Source organism: Drosophila tropicalis, unplaced genomic scaffold, assembly GCF_018151085.1.
Source record: "Drosophila tropicalis isolate 14030-0801.00 unplaced genomic scaffold, ASM1815108v1 contig_845, whole genome shotgun sequence".
Classification (NCBI taxonomy): Eukaryota; Metazoa; Arthropoda; class Insecta; order Diptera; family Drosophilidae; genus Drosophila; species Drosophila tropicalis.
The window spans coordinates 3,378,228-3,399,002 of record NW_027173338.1 but is presented as its reverse complement, the minus strand read 5'-3'; the positions used below and the strand labels follow the sequence as shown (position 1 = coordinate 3,399,002).

Here is a 20,775-nt window from a genome sequence, read left to right as displayed (position 1 = left end):
TCGACTATAAGGTACTTTTACCAAAAATTTTGATGAAAGTTGTGCAACTTATATGGGGACTTCATTGGGCTTACCAAGGCATTCTCTTATGTCGTTGTTGATATCAATGTAGAGTTGTCCCCTCAAAGGTAAAAACTAGTTCCATTGTCTGCAACACTTTTAGAGGCTCCTTCAATTTCATTGTATACATATTGTCCTCATTGGATGGGAATCTATCAAGCAAAACCAAAAATATCTCTCTCAATTTTTGATTACCTTCGTGGGGACATATCAATTGCATGTTCCTGCGAATCAGGTCATCAGATTTGGGCATCAACAGATGTTGTTGCTGCTGCTTTTGCTGCCGTTTTCTGTCATTATAACTTGCACACGTTGTGCACACAAGTGGACAAAGCGGACATGGGATTAAAATACACAGCACACTGTCGGAGAGACAGACACACTCATACAGGCAAAGACTATCTACAATGGTAGTCAAACTGTAAGTGATCCATGGATACGATATATGTATGTAGGTACGTTGCAACTTAATGGCCAAGACGTTGGCTCATTTATTTAATATGCCAAAGAGACAGAGACAACGGCAACGGACACGCACCAAGGCTTCATGCAAGTTTTATTAAATCAATCAGTGGGCAAAGGCATCTTACTCTAACGGCAAATGGCATTTGTTGTTGCTGTATATTGTTTGCTGTTGCCTGAATGAATTCAGCTGGTCGATGGTCAAGTGGCTGGCTTGTTGGTTCTCGCATAGCTTTACCTTATGTGCCTTTGCCTGCATTGCATTTGTAATACCAAAGCCGGATGAGGAATGGCTGGGTGCAATGTGTACAAAAGACAGAAGCAGACAAGGAAGACAAATGAACATGGTCTAAGGAAAATTCATAACAGCAGAAGGAAACACAGATTAATCGAATTGTTATCGAATACATATATGCCAATAAATATTACAATTTCCACCTTGAGGAATTTTTCGACTGCCAAATGAATTGTATATATGTTTTATAGGTCCTTGTATTAATTTTAATTTCTTTGGTTTCTTCTCAACAAAGATAATAACTTATTGTTAGATTCATTGTCTAAAGCAAAATACAATTTCAGTCTAGTGAAATCATTTATTAGACTGTGAAGATTTAAAGAATTGAAAGTGAATTTCATGAAACTAGTTTTATTGTTAAGCAGCAATCAAGTTTCATTTCCTATAACAATATAAATTATTGGAAAGTTTCCTCCTATTAACTTTGTATTTTTATTGTTAGCAAGAATATTTTGAAGCAGAATATTTATTTTATCGAAAAACTCTATTCAATTTATCAGTCGTTTTACTTCAAGAATAAAAGATTAATTCTTCTTCGTTATTCCAGTTTTGCTTTATTCAGTAATTCTCATTTTGTAATTCTCAACTAGTTTTAGCTTTGAACTGTGGCCATTGCAACTCTAAAGTCTGCTGATGCATGCAGCTAACCAAAAAGTGAATAGTTTGCCATAATTTGTGATTCAATTGCAGAATAATAGAATATTAATAACAAAGAAACTTGGTCTAATGGGAAATAGTGTTAACAACTAATTGTTAATTTATTTTGTGACATTCCTGTGCGTCTGTGCATGTATTTGGAATGTTTTCAATACCTTTGGGCTTTAGACTCGTTTTTGGCATACTTTTCCAAACATTTCAAGATAAATTTTTCAACATGTGTGTGTGTGTGTAATTTTCTGCTGGCTATTCGATGGATCTTATCTTGTTTCCCCTGGCAAGGACAGTTCATCAACTGTTTGCTCTACTTTTTGTCGCTTTAAGTAGCTTTTCTGTCATGCATAATTAATAAATCTTGAGCCTATCCGTCGCAGTGTTTGAGCTGACAAAATTGCCAACAAATTGCCAACTCAAGACTTGTGACGGGGTCTAACTTAAATAACTCGTTAGTATGGCTTTTTGTCGGGACTTTTTTTTTGTTAAAATACGTTTTTTTTTTCTCTTTATCTTGCTGGCATCGCTTATTAAAACAATTTTTAGTTTGATAAACGAGATGGCGATTGGCGATTGTCGAGAGCTGGTTGGGTATCTCATAGATAGATACATATATTCGAAGTAATTGCAATTTGCAATGGATGATTGACTGACTGACTGACTGGCTGACTGACTGCATCTCTCTCCCTCTCTTCCTCTCTCTCTATGGTTTATACATATGTCTCTTTTGGCGGCTTTTCAATGGCAAAATGAGACAAAATAAAAACATGACAGCTACATCTGAAACAGTTTCTTCTATTGCAATTTGTTTCTTCTATTTCAATTTACAAAATATTTAATAATTCATGCATTAGGCAGAGCACGTGCAAGTTTCCTTTGTTGTTGTATTTTTGGCAGACAGTCACAGGTGGCCTTAGAGGAAAACCAGTTTCTCTTTAAGTTCTAAGTATAACCAAAAAAATAAACACCACAACAAAAAACTTGTTTCTGCCTTCACCATGATGATGATGATGACGTCGATGTTGAGGCAGACAAACAAACCAAAGTAAAAGAGAAGGACAACTTTGTGGCTCCCCAAGGAAATCAGAGCCAGTCAAAGTAAACTCAAACAAAAACACACAGAAAACCAGAATCAAAATAAACAAAGAAGGAGTATATGGATAAAAGTATCTACATACATATATATGTATATATATCAGATATACTCTATACTTACCTCTATCCACTAAGAGAAGCAGAAAAGCGAAAACCATCATCAAACTGGTTGCAACTTCTTCAATTTGCGGCTTCCGGTCTTGAAAATGAAATCAATAAAGAAATATCTGTACAAAAGTGCACTTGAATGGACATTGATCGCGTCATTTTTGTTGCTTTCCCAAAAAGAGCCCAGTCATTGTTGTTGTGATTTACCAAAAGGGCATGAAAACTGCGTCAAGAGGCAACAAGTGGAATTAGGAATTTTCAAGACAAACTGCATTCAAGTAGTAAATGAGTTTACATAAATTTCACTTACAAATTGATTTTCTAATGATTTCATTTGAAGCTTGCCTTTACATTAATAAACTTTGCTTTATTCATGATGAAGCAGCACATACATATGTACAAACATATATGTATATGCCCTCTCATGTAAGCAGCAATTGATGAATCTTGATAGATTTATTGTAATCATTTGGAGTGGATTATTACTTATTGTGAGCCATATTTATAATCCGGAATGCCTTACTTTAGTCTTTTAGTTCTTCTTAGCAGGCAAGTTTAACCTAACTCACAGCGCAAGATCCGCCTTTACGAATAAGAATCGAGTAAAGAGAAGTTAAAATTTTTCAAAATATAAATCATTACAAAGTCAAAGGGTTGGCTAGATCGTTTGGGTATATATGTACATATAACAACCGTTCCTCAATTTTAAAGTGGAATACTAGGCAATCCTTTGCCTAAATTGTAACGGAAAGCGAATTCCATAAATTTTATAAGCTTTTTAAGTCACCCCATCCACGTTTACTCTTTGCTTATAGTTTAAAAAGTTTTAGTTAATCTCGTAGCTGCAAATTCCTCTCATGGTTAGGCAAATTTCCACTCACCTTAGAGATAATTGTTAATTCGCCACACATTCTTTTGGTCACATTAGCTTGCTCAATTATCTGATTAAATCTATTGTACATAAAGCAATCTTCTAGGTATTTCTCTTTTAGTAATTTCCATTAAGATAACCGCAACTAACTTTACAATCTCTTTCTTTTTCTCTTTCTCTTGCAGGTAAGTCCACTGGCAACGGAGCTAGCCAGCTGCCCACACTCGGGTGGGTGGGTAAGCACCATAAGTCACCATTAGACAAAAAAAAAACATTTTTTTTATACATACAACAAAGTTGCACTTGTGCAAATATCAATGTAGATGAAAGGGGGGGTCAGCTGGGGAGCTGAGGGGCACAGATTGGAGTAGAGAATGTCCGCGCACAGGCGCTAAAGATCAAAGACAATCAAGAGAAGTCCACCAGTTGGGACTTCAGTTCGATGTGAGTTTCAGTCTCAGTCCCAGTCACAGTCTCGATATTTGTGTTGGTTTCTCTCACTTCATTCTGTTTTTTTCCCCCCGTCTTTAATGATGATTTGCCACTTTTTTTGTTCCTTTTTGTTTTTTCTTACTGAAAGCCCGCGGCGGCTTTAGCCAAGGATCCAAAACAATCATGATGCTTATGTATATATATGTATGTATATATTTTTTCTGTCCACTTCTGAGTCTTTGTGTGTGTATTTGATTCGTAAACAATCGCAATGGATTAGTTTGTTAATCATTTTATTATATCTGGCAGAAGGCAAAACTTGCCAAAGAATTAAATGAAGTTATAAAAAACCATCAATTTATGAGGCAAACCCACCCAGACAGGAAATTGAGAGAGACTTCTAATCGTTATCCAATATCGTGATCGAACATTTAATCGTAAAGTATCCCATCCAAAGATTTCTTGACAGCTCTACCCTATTTCTTTGGGGAGTTGCTTATTTATTTCTAATGTGGACTACAATGAAATATGCAAATTCAAAATTTAGGCTTTGACATTTGACAATGAAGCCTAACTCCAGATTCAAATGATCAGATTGATAAGAACAATAAGGGAAATATTTAAAATAAAACTGATTTTGTTTCGATTTCCCAAACTAAACATTAATTTTGAATGAGAATAATCGAAGGAACACAATTATAGTTCCTTAATCAATGTTTATTTAGTTTCTTTTTAAAAATATTGTCCCTTTTTAATTTAATATTATCTTATCTAATTGAAGTTTCCCACCGTTTTGAAAGTATAATAAGTTTATTTCTCTTAATTTATTCTCATTCTTGTTGTAGCATTTTGTTGTCTGATGATGACTCATCAAGAAGCGACAGTGAGAGAGATAGACAGACAAACATTTCAGTTGCAAGTTGAATTAACAGACAAAATGTCTTGTCAAAAAGGGAAGCTAAAAGTCAAACACACACAAAAATAAATGCCAACTAAATGGCAGAATTTCCTTCCAGCCACCCACCAGCACTTCCTCTATGAGCAATTTTCGCTGAACAACATCGGCAACATTGAAAAGTTCCCTTCTAATTCCTCATCCATCCCCGACAGACGCACATCAAATATGTAGTTGCCCCCCTTTTTTTGGTTTCTTTTGCTTTGTTGTTGTTGCCAAATTGTCAAAGTGTGATCAGCCGGGAGGGAGTCTGTGTTTGTGTCTCTGCTTCTGTCCATGTTGTCGATGTTGCTGTTGCTGCTGTTGCTATTGCCTTTGGGTGTTGCTGTTGTTGCACTTCATTTGCACACAGGGAAAAAAGGCAGCGAAGCGTAAAACGGTTATGCCTCAGCTGGCAAATAAAAAGGGAGCCAAAGAAACAAGAAACCAACAAGAAGCGAAAGAGAAAAAAAAAAGAAAGAGCCATATGCTAAATGGCAAAGGCAACTTTAATTTGACTGTCAATGTTGCATAGAGTAAGAAACAAAGTTCAAGTTCAACTTCATTATAGTTCTCACTTAATAATGGGCCTTTTTGCTTCATTACGAAATCTATATAGGTAGCTATATAGTATGTATGTAGTTTAATTTCAACTAGAACAGTTGCTATCGCTGATTATCATGTAGAACTGATAAGTTTTAGCTACGTATATTATTGATAAGACTGTATGAATGGCCTTCGATTAAATTTTAGACTCTTTTTGTTTTTTGTATTTTCGTTTTTAGGTCGCCAGTGGCCAGATAAATGTTTCGCTTATGTTTTTTTTATTTCTGTCGACGGAGTGCATAAATCATGTTGCCAGTGGCCTGCCACTTGACAATTGTTGCAGACATCAGGCCAACATGTGTTTTTGCCTTCTGTGCTCTGCATATGTATGTGCTAACATCTTGTAGGCGTGTGCCCTATGACCTTTTCAAATGATTTATGCGCTCTCGTCTATATATGTATATACAGATATGTAGCAAATGGCAACGGCAGCAACAATTGCAAGTACAACGGCAACTGCAGCAGCAATACTTGACATTCTGTTACAATTGTCGCCTGTTGTTTGCCTGATTTATTATGCATGTTGCTTGTTCTTGGTTTTCCTGTTTTTTTTTTCTATTATTTATTTTTTTGGGTTTTATTTTCTCTCTCCTTTGCCTTTCTGGTTCCTTGTTACTAATTTGCATTGAAAAATATTTGATGGATGGCCTTGCGCTGAGAAACTTTCACTGCAGTCGGACCAAGAGTGGGTGTGGCTGTGGCTATGTACATATTACAGTCATGACTAATTGTTGAAGGCTGCTGAAGGTCAGTCAAGTTCAACTTGAGATATTTATTTGCCATTTTCAACTCTGTGTTTTTTTTTTTTTTACCTACGCCAAAAAGTGCAGAAAGGTCTGATGACTTTGACCTTTTAGATTTATGGCATTTGAATAGATATGAGTTGATTGATTTTTTTTCGCATTGAAGGATACTTTAAATTTCAGGATTCTTACAATGGGTGACCCCGACGTTTTATTATGAAAATGTGGAATAGTTATGGACCACTTATGGCAATTTTTCATTCACAATTTGAATACATAAATTAAATAGATATCTGTAAATAAAAAGAGGTTTGAAAAAGGTTATAAATCAAAAGCAAAATCGACTTTCACGTTCATATTTACCTTAAACTCTATTTATTTAATTACTGCCATATTTTGATTGCTTAAGAAATTAATTAAAGAACAAATGAATCTTTCTCCCCTAACTAGTTATAAAACAATTACAAATTGGGTGAATTTTCTGTTTCAGTAATAAATAACATTTAAAATCTCAGTAACTTAAAGTCTTCAAGCCATTTTGAACTCCGTTTTTCCCCATTCACTCACTTTATGCCATATGATTATCAAATTAGACAACATGCAAAGAATTTTAACAGCATTTGTCAGACTAATTAAATTATAAATTTTTGCAAACGTGATCACAACAAATATGAAACCCCAAACCCGCATGAAAGACATTACAATCAACACGTCTGAAATTAAAAAACCACGTAGCATTACCCTCATATGTTTGTATGTGTGAATGTACATCCCTTCTAAAGATGCCACAGAAAACCCTTTTCATACAACTTTTCTCATATCTGCATCATTTCATTTAAGTGCCAACTCACGTAAGTTGGTACACATAAAAATTGATTACGGCGGGTGCCAGGGTGAGACTCCTGAGTAAGGAGTGAGAGAGAATGGTAAAGATTGAGTGACGGGAGGAGGAGAAGAGGAAGGAGAGACATAACGTGACAGAGAATCGTCATCAAATAGATAAGGCCAAGTAAAGTTAGAAGTTCCTCTCAAATGGGTAACCCCTTGGAACAATTAAATTGAATTATCAAGCCATTTTTATGGTCAGAACAACTTGGCAAATTGCGATGCCAACAAATCGCCAATCAACTTTTGTGGGGCACTTAAAATCAGTAAAAACAAACACAACAACAACCTGAACTCAACTCGGACTTGGCAATTAAAGTTAACCCCCTGTTGTCACCCTGCTTAGTCTCTCTCTCTCCATCTGTCGATTCCATCTGTCCTTGAACTTTGCTTTGATCGAATACAAAAAGAAAACAAAACAACAACAACAAAAAAAAACATAATTAAATGGAAAAAAATAACAAAAACAACAGCAAATACATAAATAATTAATTTTGTCGTCTCTTGAATGATTTTTCTTTTAATAACTTGCTGACTCAAAATTTACATAAATGGCACGCAGATTAAATTGTGAAACGTGTTAGATATTTATCAACAAATAGGCACGTCGGAAGCCAAGTAACTACCTAGTAATTGTTCCATTGCTTCGCCTTATTTATTAAGAAACTAATTATAGAAGAGCTTAACTAATATTTATCCAATGATGTCATAGAAACTGCAAGTCAAGCTTAAGCCTAGAAAACATGGCACAGCAAAAGAGAAAAACAAATAAACGAAATTTACGTTGTAAGGCTTAAGTTTGCATAAACAAATGACAACTTCTACCTAAAAACTAAGCAAGTATAAACGTAAATCGTTAGTATACAACTATAGCCACACTTTGTATTTAATGAATATCTAAATAGTATATTTTTTAATCCGAAATTAGACAAATATATTTTCACGTTAAGTGAAGCAGAAATAAACTTTTTAAACCTGTTAACTAACAAAGGAATCGCCAACTTACATGCTTCAAAGCCACTTCATTTTTAAAGCAGGTTTAAATAAAACTCTTTACTAAAATTCTTAAGCTTAGTCTTAGTCAATTTCCTGTATACTTCTTCAAAACACGCAAATTGAATGTTGAATATCATAGCACTACCCAACACTGTGCTTCCACGTATTCCGTTGCTGCTACTACTACTACTTGCCTGAAATGATGCGTCGGGGTCACCAAATGTGAAGAAGAAATTAAGAATCGCACTTCATTTAAGTTTAAAGCTCCATATAACTAACTGAGTTATTGCAACACAGTCTTCTTTATGTCGGGGTCACCAATAAAATGAAACTTTAAAGCTTATCAGAATTAATTGATGATGATTAATAACAACTTTTTCCCTCAATTCTCAGTGAATTAACTTTTGCTTTCGACTCAAGAGTTCTTCTATTAGTCTTTGTGTGAAGTGAGTTGATGGCTTCCGCTTAGAATGCTTTCAATCTGTGACCCCAGAAATTGCAATTACAACTTCCGCGCTGAGTCACAATCCCCCCATCTCTATGTACCCCCCGCCATAATGACGCTCATTAGCTTGATGTAGTTAGTTTCATCTTTTTTTCTTCTTTCTTTTATTATTGTGGACAGACAGCAAAGAATGGGGGAAAAAAAAGACCCGACATAGCGTCGGTCACGTTGCATCATAAAAAATAATTCCAAAGTGAACGAAAAGGGTTTTAGCCACTCTAATGCTTCTTCATAGAACAGGTGAAGTGGTTGACTCAGTGAAAGAATTGGGAGATGGGGAAAAAATGCAATGGGTTGCATACTAAACAGTGCTTCTTAATATGCCAAACACGCTTAGAGCACACTCAATTGCGATGATAAATTATCCTTCCTTCTCTTCGACATTGCTTGTTGGCTGACTGTCTCTATGTTTGTATTTTTGCAGGCCCATGTGGTGACGGCTTTTGAGCAATCGCTAACCAACATGACCAATCGCCTGCAACAATTGACAGCGACCGCAGAGCGTAAAGATGGCGAACTCACGGACATGAGGCAGACGATAGAATTGCTACGTAAACAATCCATTCAAGCGGGTCTGACCACGGCTCACATGCAAAGCATGGGTGTGCAGACGCAGGTAAACCAAAATCAGCTTCAGAATCCCAGTGACCAGAAGCCACCGCAAGGACCCTGTCGAACGACAGGAATAAATGTCAATGGCAATGGCAACATGGCTGGAGGTTTGGCCATGCAGCGACAACATAGTACAGACTCCATGTGCTCACTGAACTCCATCAGCTCGGGCTGCTCGGCTGCCCATGATAAGAACAAGGCAAACAAGAAGAAAGGCTGGCTAAGAAGCAGCTTCACCAAGGCCTTCTCCCGCAATGCCAAGATCTCGAAGACAAGTCGCCATGTGGGACATCATACCCACGCCCATAATCATGATCAGAAGACGGGATCGTCGGCTTCGCTTCCGGTTTCTTCTCTTCTTTTACACCACAATGGTGGACACAATGGTGAGCCCTTGGGTCTGGCTGCCTTGGCCACCCAACCGCCTCCGCCGTTGCCCGGCAGCAAACAGAGTAGTCCGGCAAAGACTGTCACTCTGATAGACAATGCCAAGCCTATAGATGCCATCGATGGCGAGGATCAGCAGGTTGTGGAGGACCTGAAGAAGCAGCTGAGGGAAAAGGACTTGGTTCTGACCGACATACGATTGGAGGCCCTGAGTTCTGCCTCCCAATTGGAGAGCCTCAAGGAGATGATGAATAAAATGCGCTCGGAGATGATGTCACTCAAGCAGAATAACGAACGCCTTCAGAAATTGGTTACAACTCGTTCGCTGGCCGGATCCGAAGCTAGTCTGGGACAGGCTATAAGTCCGAATGGTTCGGTGACAGGCAGCTCTGAAGTCTCCAGACGTTATTCCCTTGCCGATAGCAATTCAAGACCCCCGATGGAGTTGCCGCCACGTCTGAGTGAAGAGCTCGAAGAGGATTGCATGCCGCCGGCTCCAGCTCCTGAGCCACCACCACCACCAGCTCCAGCAACATCCTCGGGATGTGGAGTGGCCCCGCTCAGTCCTAGCACTCACATAGATCTGACTCCGCCGCCGCCTGCCTTGGAGACAGCCCCACTCAGCAGCCCCGTGCATATGCCCACCGCTGCCGAGGAGCTACCCGATATGTGTGATGGCAAGAAAATAGCCATTGCCTGTTATCTTGGTCAACCCGAATCCTTTGCCAAATACTGTGAGGAACTACTCGAGCTCGATGGCTTCTATGCAAATGGTTCCATCATAGCCAGTCACGAGGCCGAGACGCAATCGCAAAGTGAACGCAAAGTCAACTTCACAGCTGCTAGCACAAATGAATTTGTAATTGCCTGCACCTATATATCGGGCAAGACGACTTGGCAGAATCTGGACTATATAGTGCGTAAGACCTTCAAGGATTATGTGGCTCGCATTGATCCGGGCACGAACTTGGGTCTCAATACTGATTCAATAACATCGTATCATTTGGGCGAAGCTAAGCGTGGCCCCGAAATGGGATTCCCCGAGTTGCTGCCATGTGGCTACATTGTCGGCAATGTTCGCACCCTGTACATCTGTCTACAGGGTGTCGGTAGTCTGGCCTTTGATAGTCTAATACCACGCAGTATTGTGCATCGATATATAAGCCTATTGAACGAACATCGTCGCCTCATATTGTGTGGACCATCGGGAACGGGCAAATCCTATTTGGCCAGACGATTGGCTGAATTTCTGGTGGCCAGAGCCGGTCGTGGCAATCCCTCCGAGGCCATAGCCACGTTCAAGTAAGTCACACAATAGCAAGTCCAATGGTAGAAACGTGCTTACATTTTTAAACTTTTCAGCGTGGATCACAAATCCTCCAAGGATCTACGTCAATATCTCGGACACATTGCCGAACAGGCAGCCATTGCCAACGGCGCCTCGGAGTTGCCTTCTGTGATTATATTGGATAACTTGCACCATGCCTCCGCTCTAGGTGATGTCTTCTCATGTCTACTCAGTGCGGGGCCAGCCAACAAACTGCCATGCATCATTGGCATCATGTCCCAGGCCACCTGCAATACAACCAATCTTCAATTGCATCACAATTTCCGTTGGGTAAGTCCAACAGCCAAAAAAAAAAAAAAAAAATAGGGGAATCGGTTTTAATTTAAACTTTCCTCTTTGCAGGTTTTGACAGCCAATCATATGGAGCCAGTGAAGGGTTTCCTTGGACGTTTCCTGCGTCGCCGCCTCTTTCAATTGGAACTGCAAACACAGCACCCACAACCCGAACTGGCATCTGTCTTGGCCTGGCTACCCTCCGTGTGGCAGCACATCAATCGCTTCCTAGAAGTTCACAGCTCAAGCGATGTGACCATTGGACCACGTTTATTCCTTTCTTGTCCTCTGGACTTGAAGGACTCTCAGGTGTGGTTTACTGATATCTGGAACTATCACTTGTCGCCCTATCTAATTGAGGCAGTGCGTGAAGGTGTCCAACTATATGGTCGCAGAGGTGGAGCATGGAATGATCCATCAGCTTTCATACGCAACTCTTATCCCTGGCCCTATGGCCCGGACTCAGTGCCTCCATTAAGGCAAATCAATGCCGAGGATGTGGGTCTTGAGGGTGTGGCCTTAAGCAACGGCGATCAACAGGATCCTTTGGTAAGTGCCAAAACATTCAATCTGAAACAAATTATTTACAATTTTATTAATAATTACTCTTAACTCTTAGCTCAACATGTTGATGCGCCTGCAGGAGGCGGCCAATTATTCAGAGGCCCAGGATCAGGAATCTGACTGTGCCAGCTTGGATTCTAATGTCACGCCAGATAGTTCGGCGGGTGCTGAATAGATATAAAGAACAATAACTAACCAACTTCGTACATGCCAAATTTATAGGGCAATTGCCAATATGCTGAAAACCCCCGTCCCCACCTAATCTATCACCATCTCTCACCAATCTTCACCATGAAATTGAAAATGAAATTTCTTGCACTACTTTCGAAAGACTGAATGAAAAGCAGTTCCAAGAGATATTCATACCTTAACATTCACATTGCACTTTTTAGCGGCACTTGTTAAAAATGCAAATTTCTAATCCTCCACCACCCAAAACTCCCTCCCTCGTCATCTTTTATAAAGCATTTTGGCTAAACAAAGCCCTGCCCCCAAAAAAAAGAAATGAAGAGAAGTTAAATTGAAAGCAAATGAAACTAACATCAAATGTTAATTTTTTGTGTATGTATATAGCAATTGAATAACCAAAACAACCTTCACCCCCTTCCCACTTAAATTAAGAAAACCAAAATTCGGACTTTTTATACCCCTTAATATCCTCTATAGATGGTACACTTACACACATCTAAATATATAGTATATTTAAAAATAAAGAAAGAATATTACCTAAAGAATACTGTAAAAGCGTAGCTATAAGAAATTTTGCTACTACCAATTTACAAAATAAAACAAAAACAAAAAAGATGTACATTTTGAGAACACGAAGAGAGAAGGAAAAAGCTTTCACTTTAGTTTAATTATTTGCATAAAGTTTAACATTAAATATTGTTACAAACATATATTACAAATTATATTATTATTATTACTATTATTATTATTATATAAATGTATATGTATTTAAACAATTTATTATGCCATACAGCGCTTACAACAACAAAATAAATACGTAAAACTAAAAAAAATCCCCCAAAATCAAACAAAAAAGAAAATGAAGAAGACAAAACTCCATAGCTAAATTATCCAAAGTCTAAGAAGAAACAGAAAAAAAAATCTGACTGTAATCCTATTTAGAAAAGCTGCAATATGAAATACTAATGAATAAAAACTAAATCCAATGCATACATATATATTATTCATGATATGATACAAAATACAATAAAAAATTTATGTGTTTCGTGTCTAATTTGAATGTGTACATTTATGAGATATGGAAATCAAATCAAAATAAAATACTATAAAACTATACATCAATTTGTTTTTTTTCTTACTTAACGAAACGTTTAAACCCACAAAATTTTAATATTAAAAATAGTGTGGGTTCAGGTTTTTCTCGAGAATTACTGACAATTAAATTTTCTGTAAGAATAGAATCTGCACAGAAATATTCACTTTAATTTTAGCTGCAAAAAGGACAAAAAGTATTTGAAATCGCCTAATTCAGCTAATACACCGAAATATTCAATTTAAATTGCGCGCCGATAACTAGAGATGCAACTTATTGGTTATCGATAAGTGCAGGGTGACCGCTTCATTTTGGTCGCAGACATGGGCGTTTTCGATGTTTTCAACGTCAAACATCGATGAAACATCGATGTTTCGATGTTTGCGCGGTATTTTTAAAATCATTCATTTATTTCGCGAATCTCAATGGAATAAAGAGATATAGCAACAATAGTTAAAGCAATACTAAATAAAAACGACCCGACTAAGCAAGATTTGGTGTTATATTTTAATTATAAGCTAAAATTTAGTAGTAACAATTCATTCATTTGGTAACTTTTTTTATAACTAACTAAAATTAAAAGAAATACGTTCTTTTAAAGCTTTTACTTTTGTTTTAAATTATTGCCATTAAAAAAAAAAAAAAAAAAACAAGGGTAAGGGATCATTTTTGAGATTTTTGTTTAAAAACAAAAGTTTAAATAATTGTTTTAATTCCACACCGCAGAGACAGCTTCCCTTTTGCGTTTTTCTCCTGGATTTTCATTTTCCTTGGAAGTTGAAGATGGTACTAGAAATAAAAAAATTGTTAATTTACTACATAAAAAAGTTTGCTAATTGTATTAATACATAATTGGTACATATGTACATTGACGAGTAAAACTGTAACATTTTTTTTTGTTTAATTTTGCTAACCGTTTCTAGTCTGAGTGACCAAATGACCTTGAAACTCTGGACAAGAGCATTAAATAGTTACAAAATCAAATGGTATAAGAATCATCATTTATATGTGTGAGCATATAGAACATACATAAATACACACATATGTATGTATGTATGTATGTACATACACATATAAATGCATGATGCTCGTGGCTTTTTACAAATAAAACTTACTTTACTATGGACAAGTATCTGTCCATTTTTAAAAATCCGTTTCGCAAACCTCCCAACCAACACCATTTGTAGTCCCTCCTTTTAATATCTGAAAAAATAAAAATCAAAATTAATTAAAATGCAAAATACAAAACAAAAAATTAAAACTTACATACTTTCCCTTGAGCTCCATCCGGTCGCTGTTAAGTTTTGTCAAAACGAACTCATCCTTATCAATGATTTGGAAAATGTTCTTCAGAGTCTCCTTAATACTGTTTACGAAGGCCCAGAAGAGAGCCAGCGTGTCGTAATTAATGGATCCGCATCCTTCCTGTATTTCCTTAAGCTGATTTCGGTATTCCTCTCTTTTGAATACAGTGTCCACCAGCAAAAGAACATTGTTTTCACAGCAGATATCCGATTCCTTTATGAAATAATTTAACAAATGTGACACATCGAATACGTATGCAAGTTGGTCAAGTACATGACGAAAATCTGTAAAGAAATATACGCTTGTATGCTGTCTATGCAGATATGTATTTACTTTGTGAACATAGGGCAAGCTATGATGCCAGAATTCGTCCATGTTGATGGAATAAACGGCGTCCTCCTTCAGAAGGGGCTTCGCCAAGATAAGGGTGTTGCAGAATACCCCGTTTTTCATGAATCGAGTCCTTGCCTCCAGATTCTCCGCAAACTTGGGCCTAGCTTCCATGGAAATGTTGCCCACTCCTGGAAAATAATTCAAATCCATCCATTGCGGCGTGGGAAAAAGCTCAATTGTGATCGATTGCGTCGATTAATCATCGCAGTCGACGTTAGAGCTGGGAAATTTGAGAAAAAATTTGATACTATCGCTTCAGTTTGGTCGCAGACCAGCGCGATTTAAAACGCGTGAGTAAACCGCTCGAACAGCTGACTCCAAGTGCGCATGTCCAAGTCCATTGGACAATCGAATACAAAACCATCGATGTATCGATAGTACCATCGATGTATCGATAGTACCATCGATGTTTTTTAACATCACTAATTTAATTCTCAGCGAGTCAAGTACGTAGAAAATAAAAATAAAAATTGTGTAAATTTTCCTAGCATTGTAAGCAAACTCGGCCGTAAACTGGATAAAACATCAAATAAAAGTGTCATATGGACTAAAGCGACGTCTAAATGGTTTAAAAACCTGATGGAAAACTGCAATTTTCACATAATAATTCCCTCCCGGTTACACAACAGCTGCTTCTTTTGTTGCGGGGGCGGTGGGGGCTACTCTGCGGCTTGGAAGTGAAAAATTCAATAATTTTTAAATCAAAACTTATGTTTAGGCTAAACAAATGAAGGAATTGAATATCTATTGGAAATCTACATCGGAAATTGGCAAATTGATAAATGGATTTGAGGATCACGTAGTCAAATGGTTACATAACCTCTGCTCTTTACCTCATGCGTCATAATTGCCAAACTAAGCAACTAATCCTACATTTTTATTATTTTTGATTGCAGATTCTCTTACCAAATGGCTCTCAGACTAATCAACAACGCCGTGCTCCGTCAGCTGGTCTCCCAGTTGCCACGCAATGCCCAGGTCGGCAGCGTTGCCTCTGTCCACACTCTGGACAAGATTGGCAAGCGCGACATTGTCGGCTACGGCTGGAATGGTACTGCCTGCTATGCTGATCGTGTAGACTATCCTCTGCCCGCCATTCGTTTCCGTGAGGCTAACAACGAGATCAATGCTCTGCGCGCCAAGGAGCAGGGTGATTGGAAAAAGTTGAGCCCCCAGGAGATCAAAGCCCTGTACCGTGCCAGCTTCTGTCAGACCATTGCTGAGGTTCAAGCCCCCACTGGTGAATGGAAGATGCATTTGGGCGTTGGTTTGATCTTCACAGCTGCTGCCATCTGGATTGCCGTGTTGATGAACTTGTTTGGTTAGTGAGCCGAGATGATTTTTTATGACTTGATGATTTAATGATTCTTTTTTTTTTTAAGTTTACGACGAACTCCCCATTACCTTCGATGAGGAGCACCAGAAGGCTCAACTGAAGCGTATTATCGATTTGGAAATTAACCCTGTGACCGGTTTAACCTCCAAATGGGACTACGAGAACAACAAATGGAAGAACTAAGGACCTGTATCCAGTTAACAATTCCAAAACAATAATAATGCCCATGTTGTGTGTGACAGTAATTAAGCAGAAACCCGTGTGCAGAAGTCTAAGTTTAGTTCAAATTAAAGTTATGGCAGATGCCTGACTAAACTAATTTCTTTGTTTAAATAGAGAATGAAGTGTAGGGGTTTAACCATACTTACTTTACTCTTTGAATTGAGTTTCAGCGATATTGATTTTGGAATTATTATTGTTATTTGCCTTTGGCTGATGCCCAACATAGGCAGCAGTCCAAATAAAGATCTTCAATTAGTATTTAAAGAAACCGAGTTAAAGTTTTCAATTTAAACTTTTTAACAAGTTTCTTTTGAAGTAGACGAAAAACCAAGTGAAGGTCATCTTGGCATCCTTATAAACAATATAGCTTCTAGTTCATTTTCATAGACATTCGTCCAAAGGCAAAATAAAATTATTTTGAGAGATTTATATAAATTAAACAGTTTTAATTATGTATATTCAATCAATTGGTTTGAATGAAGAAATAATCACGACATCATTTCACTTGCAATTTTCGACATCATATATAATTTTTCTGCCATTTTACGAAATAAGAAAGTATAATTTCTTTCTTACCCTTAGGGACCTTGGATCTCGTCTTTATGTTTCCATTTCACTACATTCCTTAGTCTCTCGGAAACCTATTAAAAGGTTTATTTGGAGGTTTCAATGTTTCTTAATTTCAGAAGGATTACTTACTTTGTATACCACTCATAGCCATCATACGGCGGTCTATGTAAATTGTGGGAACGCATATGACGAGGTCGATCATTGGGACTATGATTCACATGAAGATTTACCACCTCCCCGGTGGCTGAATAGAAGAACAGAATTAGACTCACAATCTGAATGTTTAAGAGTTTTGTAAATTATTTAACAAGTCGCCAAATTTATCCTAAGCCATACCTCTCTCAGAGTTGCCATTGCGAGAGCGAAACGCAAATTCAATTTGCCAACTAAGGTTTGTATTAAGAATTTATTAATTGAGCAGAACGTATAAAATTAGCAGAAAAATTCATATTTGTTTTGAGACAACGTAAATCATTTCGATTTGCATGAGAAAAAAACAAAAACTTATTCGATCTGGGGAAGCCTATCATTAAGTCGATGTCGTCGTGACACTTTTGGCATAATTATCCCATTTTTCAAACCAAAAAGAAAACTTTTGCCAAGGGCCGGATTTGTTGACCGTATACCCTTGCTAATATTACAATGCAATACCTTGAAAAACTTTTCGAAAATATTTCCCAAATGTTTCCTCACTTCTCTAAATCCCGCCCTGCACTTGCCAATTGTGTAACTGTCTTACAACTAGATAAATAAAAGTGTGATTATTCAGACAAGTTAATAAAGTAAATTTACTTTAATTTAGTTATATTTTAATCGGAATGCATAATTGATGTTCAGAGATTGCACTTCCTCCTCGGTGCATCTTCATTGTTTCAATTGAAATTTATTTAATAAATAAATACATCATATTCGCATGCATTTCTGACCTCGTCGGACAGACCTTGGCCATTATCTCTCAAGTTAGATGCTTCTCATGATGGGCTTTTACACGTGCTTTCCAATTCCTCCAGCGCGGTTCATGTTCAATATTATGAAATCCATCATGGGCCTTAAAGTGTCTTCCAGTAGCTGCCAACGTGGTGAGGCCCAGCACGAGAATTAGCTAGAGATTCAGAAACACTTAATGCCCTCAAGTCTTTTGATCATATTGCTGTCTCATTACCCTTACCGTTCCCAAGAAAGTAAATTGCATTGTATCACGTCTACGACTAAATACAGCTTTTTGGTCAGGCTACCGTTCAATTTAATTACAAACATTCTCAATGCAATTTATCACACTTAAACAGGGTCTCCCTGTTATTAAGTTTGTTTTGGTTGTTTTGTTGTGGTAAATGCATCGTTCCAGTGTGCCCAATACTTCTCCCTCTTTAGATTATGGAAACCATCGTGAGCTCTAATATGTCTGGGTCCATGCAAATGTTTTCCTGGTCTAGCATAGGGATCACCAGCATTATCATACTGCATATAGGTCATTAAATCCATAAAATCCGTAGTTGTTGAAATTTCAGTTGTATTAACTTCTTTCGATGCTTCCTGCGACTCCTTCGAATTGGGTTCTGCCACCTTTTCGGGCTTTTCCATAGCTGGAGTCGATGAAGATTCATTTAAATTGGTAACATTTGCTTTCCCAGTTTCCATGGTTTCATTCTTTATTCCTGATGATTCGGTTGTGGTAGTGTTTGACTCTGTACTTAAAGTGGTTTCAGTTTCCAAGGATTCCTTCTTTGTTCCTCCCGAGTCGCTAGGAGGAGTTGTGTCATCTTGAGCTTTTATAGTTCCTAAACTGCTAACTAAAAGCACAAATATGATCAACTAAAAGAGATAGTTAAACGAATAGTTAAAATCGAATTCAAGTTTAGCCTTAATTTCTAAAAGTTAGTATTTATTTAACCCTAAAAAAAAAAATAATTTGATCTTTTGCTTCCAAAAATTTAAGAAAAATATCTAATGCATTCCATTTTATAAGGGAAACACATTCTTAAGACCTTTAAATAATTTTTTATATTCCATTTTTATGTTTCTTTTAAGGGCAATAAACACGTTGTAAAGAGTCATTTCTTTTACGATCTTAATGTAAAATATGTGTGTTGGAATAATTTAAATAAAAGTACAATTCTTAAGGAATTTATAACCAGTTTGAATTCAAAAGTAGAAATGATAATTTAATTCTGTAAAACTGGTTAAACAACGATATCCATTACAAAGATCCATCATAGTCCAATTTGGCTACTTAGATACTGAGCTAATAAATTGTCCTGCCAAAAGGCTTACTACATATTGGACTTACCATTTTTAGTTTGTCTATATCACAGTCCATTCGAAATGTCATGATGCCTGGGTAATGCCATTTATATAGCATCACGAGTGGAACTTTTCAAATTAAATTAATGGGAAATGCAAAGTATTTTGATAACACAAGAGTTTTATGACTTTCTGTGTCTTTGTCTCAATTTATATGTATGTTTTTTTTTGCCTTACTCATTCACTTACGCATCGAAAAAAGTGAAGCAAAAAAGGGAAATTCCAAATACTATTACACCTGATTGAGCTGCTGTTGCCTTCTGGTCGGGTTTCTACGCTGCCCGTTGATGTGGCTGTGTCTTGATTATTTAGAAAATAATCTATAATTGTCGGTTTACCGATTTCCATAATTTGTGGGCGAGATGTGGCTATAAAAACCGGCTGGCATTCATTTAATTGCAACAATCAGCGACAGTTGGCGAACGTTTTAAGATGTACATTAAGCTTCTAATACTCAGCCAGGTAAGGTGGCAAACTGCCAAATGGTGTTGATTTCGTGAAACTGTGAACTTATTTTGGTTGATTCATTTAGTTATTGGCTCTGAGCATGGCTCACGCTAAGGATATCGGTGCAGATGTATCTGTTTATAGTGACGAAGAGACTTTGGATGATCAGCATTCGCCGCATGGCAAACATTATGAGCACAAGACAGAACCAGTGACAACAACGGTAGAGCCAGAGATAGTCCCAGATAATGGAGGCACAGCTCAGCCGGATGACGGTTTGCAGCAACTTGGCGATGGTTTACTACAAAATAATGATGGGGCAGCTTTTCCTGTAACTACCACAACTACACCAGAACCGGAAACTACAACCACAACGACTACAACAACGACAACAACAACACAGAAACTTCCTAAGCATGAGCCAAAGCCACATGCTCATCCCTATCCACATGGTGATCCACATTTGCCATATCCATATCCCTATCCTGGCTTGGTATTTACACCTGCGGATCCAAAAACTCCCGAAAAAGAGCCTACACCACCCAGCTCATCTTTGTTACCTGGCTATCCATCGTATCCCAGCTTTAGATCACCATATTCGCCATTTCCACCTAATTCGGTCTATCATCAGCCGAATTTCCCTAGCTTTGGAGCTGGCTCTGGTTATGGTTTCCGCCCCAGTTTCCATCACCAACATCATCATCACGATCATTACGACGATGAGGATAAAAAGCCAGCAAAAAATGACGATGGGGATGATAAAAAGTCATCAGAAGAAGAGACTGATGATGTGCCATTTAAACCTCCAGGTTTTGGTTATCCACCAGTCTATGCGGTGCCTCACCTTCGTCCAGTTCCTCAAATAGTAACCGGCTATCCCAGTAATGGACGTGTCGGATATGGATCACCATACGGCTCAACCTACGGCCGTTATTAAGATAATTTCAGTGTTTAGTTCAAGTTTCTCAATACGTATCAATAATAAACGTAAATATTTTTAAATCAACTTACTTAGGCTTTGGCTTTTCCCCCCGATTACGATAACCCCAGTAGCATGAATTATTCCCTTCACCTCGCCCGTCAATGACTTCC

The 20,775-nt window shown here is 37.6% G+C and overlaps 4 protein-coding genes and 1 long non-coding RNA gene across 12 annotated transcripts in view; 3 read left to right on the top strand and 2 right to left on the bottom strand.

Annotated features, from left to right (window-relative positions):
* Positions 1-13,111, top strand: part of sick (sickie) — a 203,063-nt gene extending 189,952 nt beyond the window's left edge. For all 8 annotated transcript variants that reach the window (XM_068295747.1, XM_068295755.1, XM_068295748.1 and 5 more), the window contains 4 exons: positions 9,068-10,944; positions 11,005-11,260; positions 11,333-11,812; positions 11,883-13,111. In XM_068295747.1, coding sequence (XP_068151848.1) covers positions 9,068-10,944; positions 11,005-11,260; positions 11,333-11,812; positions 11,883-12,002 — 2,733 coding nt within the window. In that variant the 3' untranslated portion in view covers positions 12,003-13,111. The remainder of the gene's footprint in view (positions 1-9,067; positions 10,945-11,004; positions 11,261-11,332; positions 11,813-11,882) is intronic.
* Positions 13,112-15,116: 2,005 nt separating this feature from the next.
* COX4 (Cytochrome c oxidase subunit 4) lies at positions 15,117-16,462 on the top strand. Its single transcript, XM_068294434.1, has 3 exons — positions 15,117-15,253; positions 15,704-16,128; positions 16,190-16,462. Exons 2-3 carry the CDS (start codon positions 15,717-15,719, stop codon positions 16,324-16,326), a joined length of 549 nt encoding a protein of 182 aa, XP_068150535.1. The 5' UTR covers positions 15,117-15,253; positions 15,704-15,716; the 3' UTR covers positions 16,327-16,462.
* Positions 16,463-16,790: 328 nt separating this feature from the next.
* LOC137580413 (uncharacterized) lies at positions 16,791-17,447 on the bottom strand. The gene is made up of 3 exons (XR_011033004.1): positions 17,272-17,447; positions 17,065-17,210; positions 16,791-17,006 (listed from the first exon to the last, which is right to left on the bottom strand). It is a non-coding gene; the product is annotated as an uncharacterized lncRNA (long non-coding RNA).
* A 691-nt stretch (positions 17,448-18,138) lies between these two features.
* Positions 18,139-19,412, bottom strand: LOC137581226 (uncharacterized). The gene is made up of 2 exons (XM_068295419.1): positions 19,223-19,412; positions 18,139-18,747 (listed from the first exon to the last, which is right to left on the bottom strand). The coding sequence occupies exons 1-2, from the start codon at positions 19,292-19,294 to the stop codon at positions 18,235-18,237; spliced, it is 585 nt and encodes a 194-aa protein (XP_068151520.1). The 5' UTR covers positions 19,295-19,412; the 3' UTR covers positions 18,139-18,234.
* Positions 19,413-19,556: 144 nt separating this feature from the next.
* LOC137580371 (uncharacterized) lies at positions 19,557-20,689 on the top strand. The gene is made up of 2 exons (XM_068294386.1): positions 19,557-19,698; positions 19,769-20,689. The coding sequence occupies exons 1-2, from the start codon at positions 19,669-19,671 to the stop codon at positions 20,618-20,620; spliced, it is 882 nt and encodes a 293-aa protein (XP_068150487.1). The 5' UTR covers positions 19,557-19,668; the 3' UTR covers positions 20,621-20,689.
* The last annotated feature ends 86 nt before the right edge of the window (positions 20,690-20,775 follow it).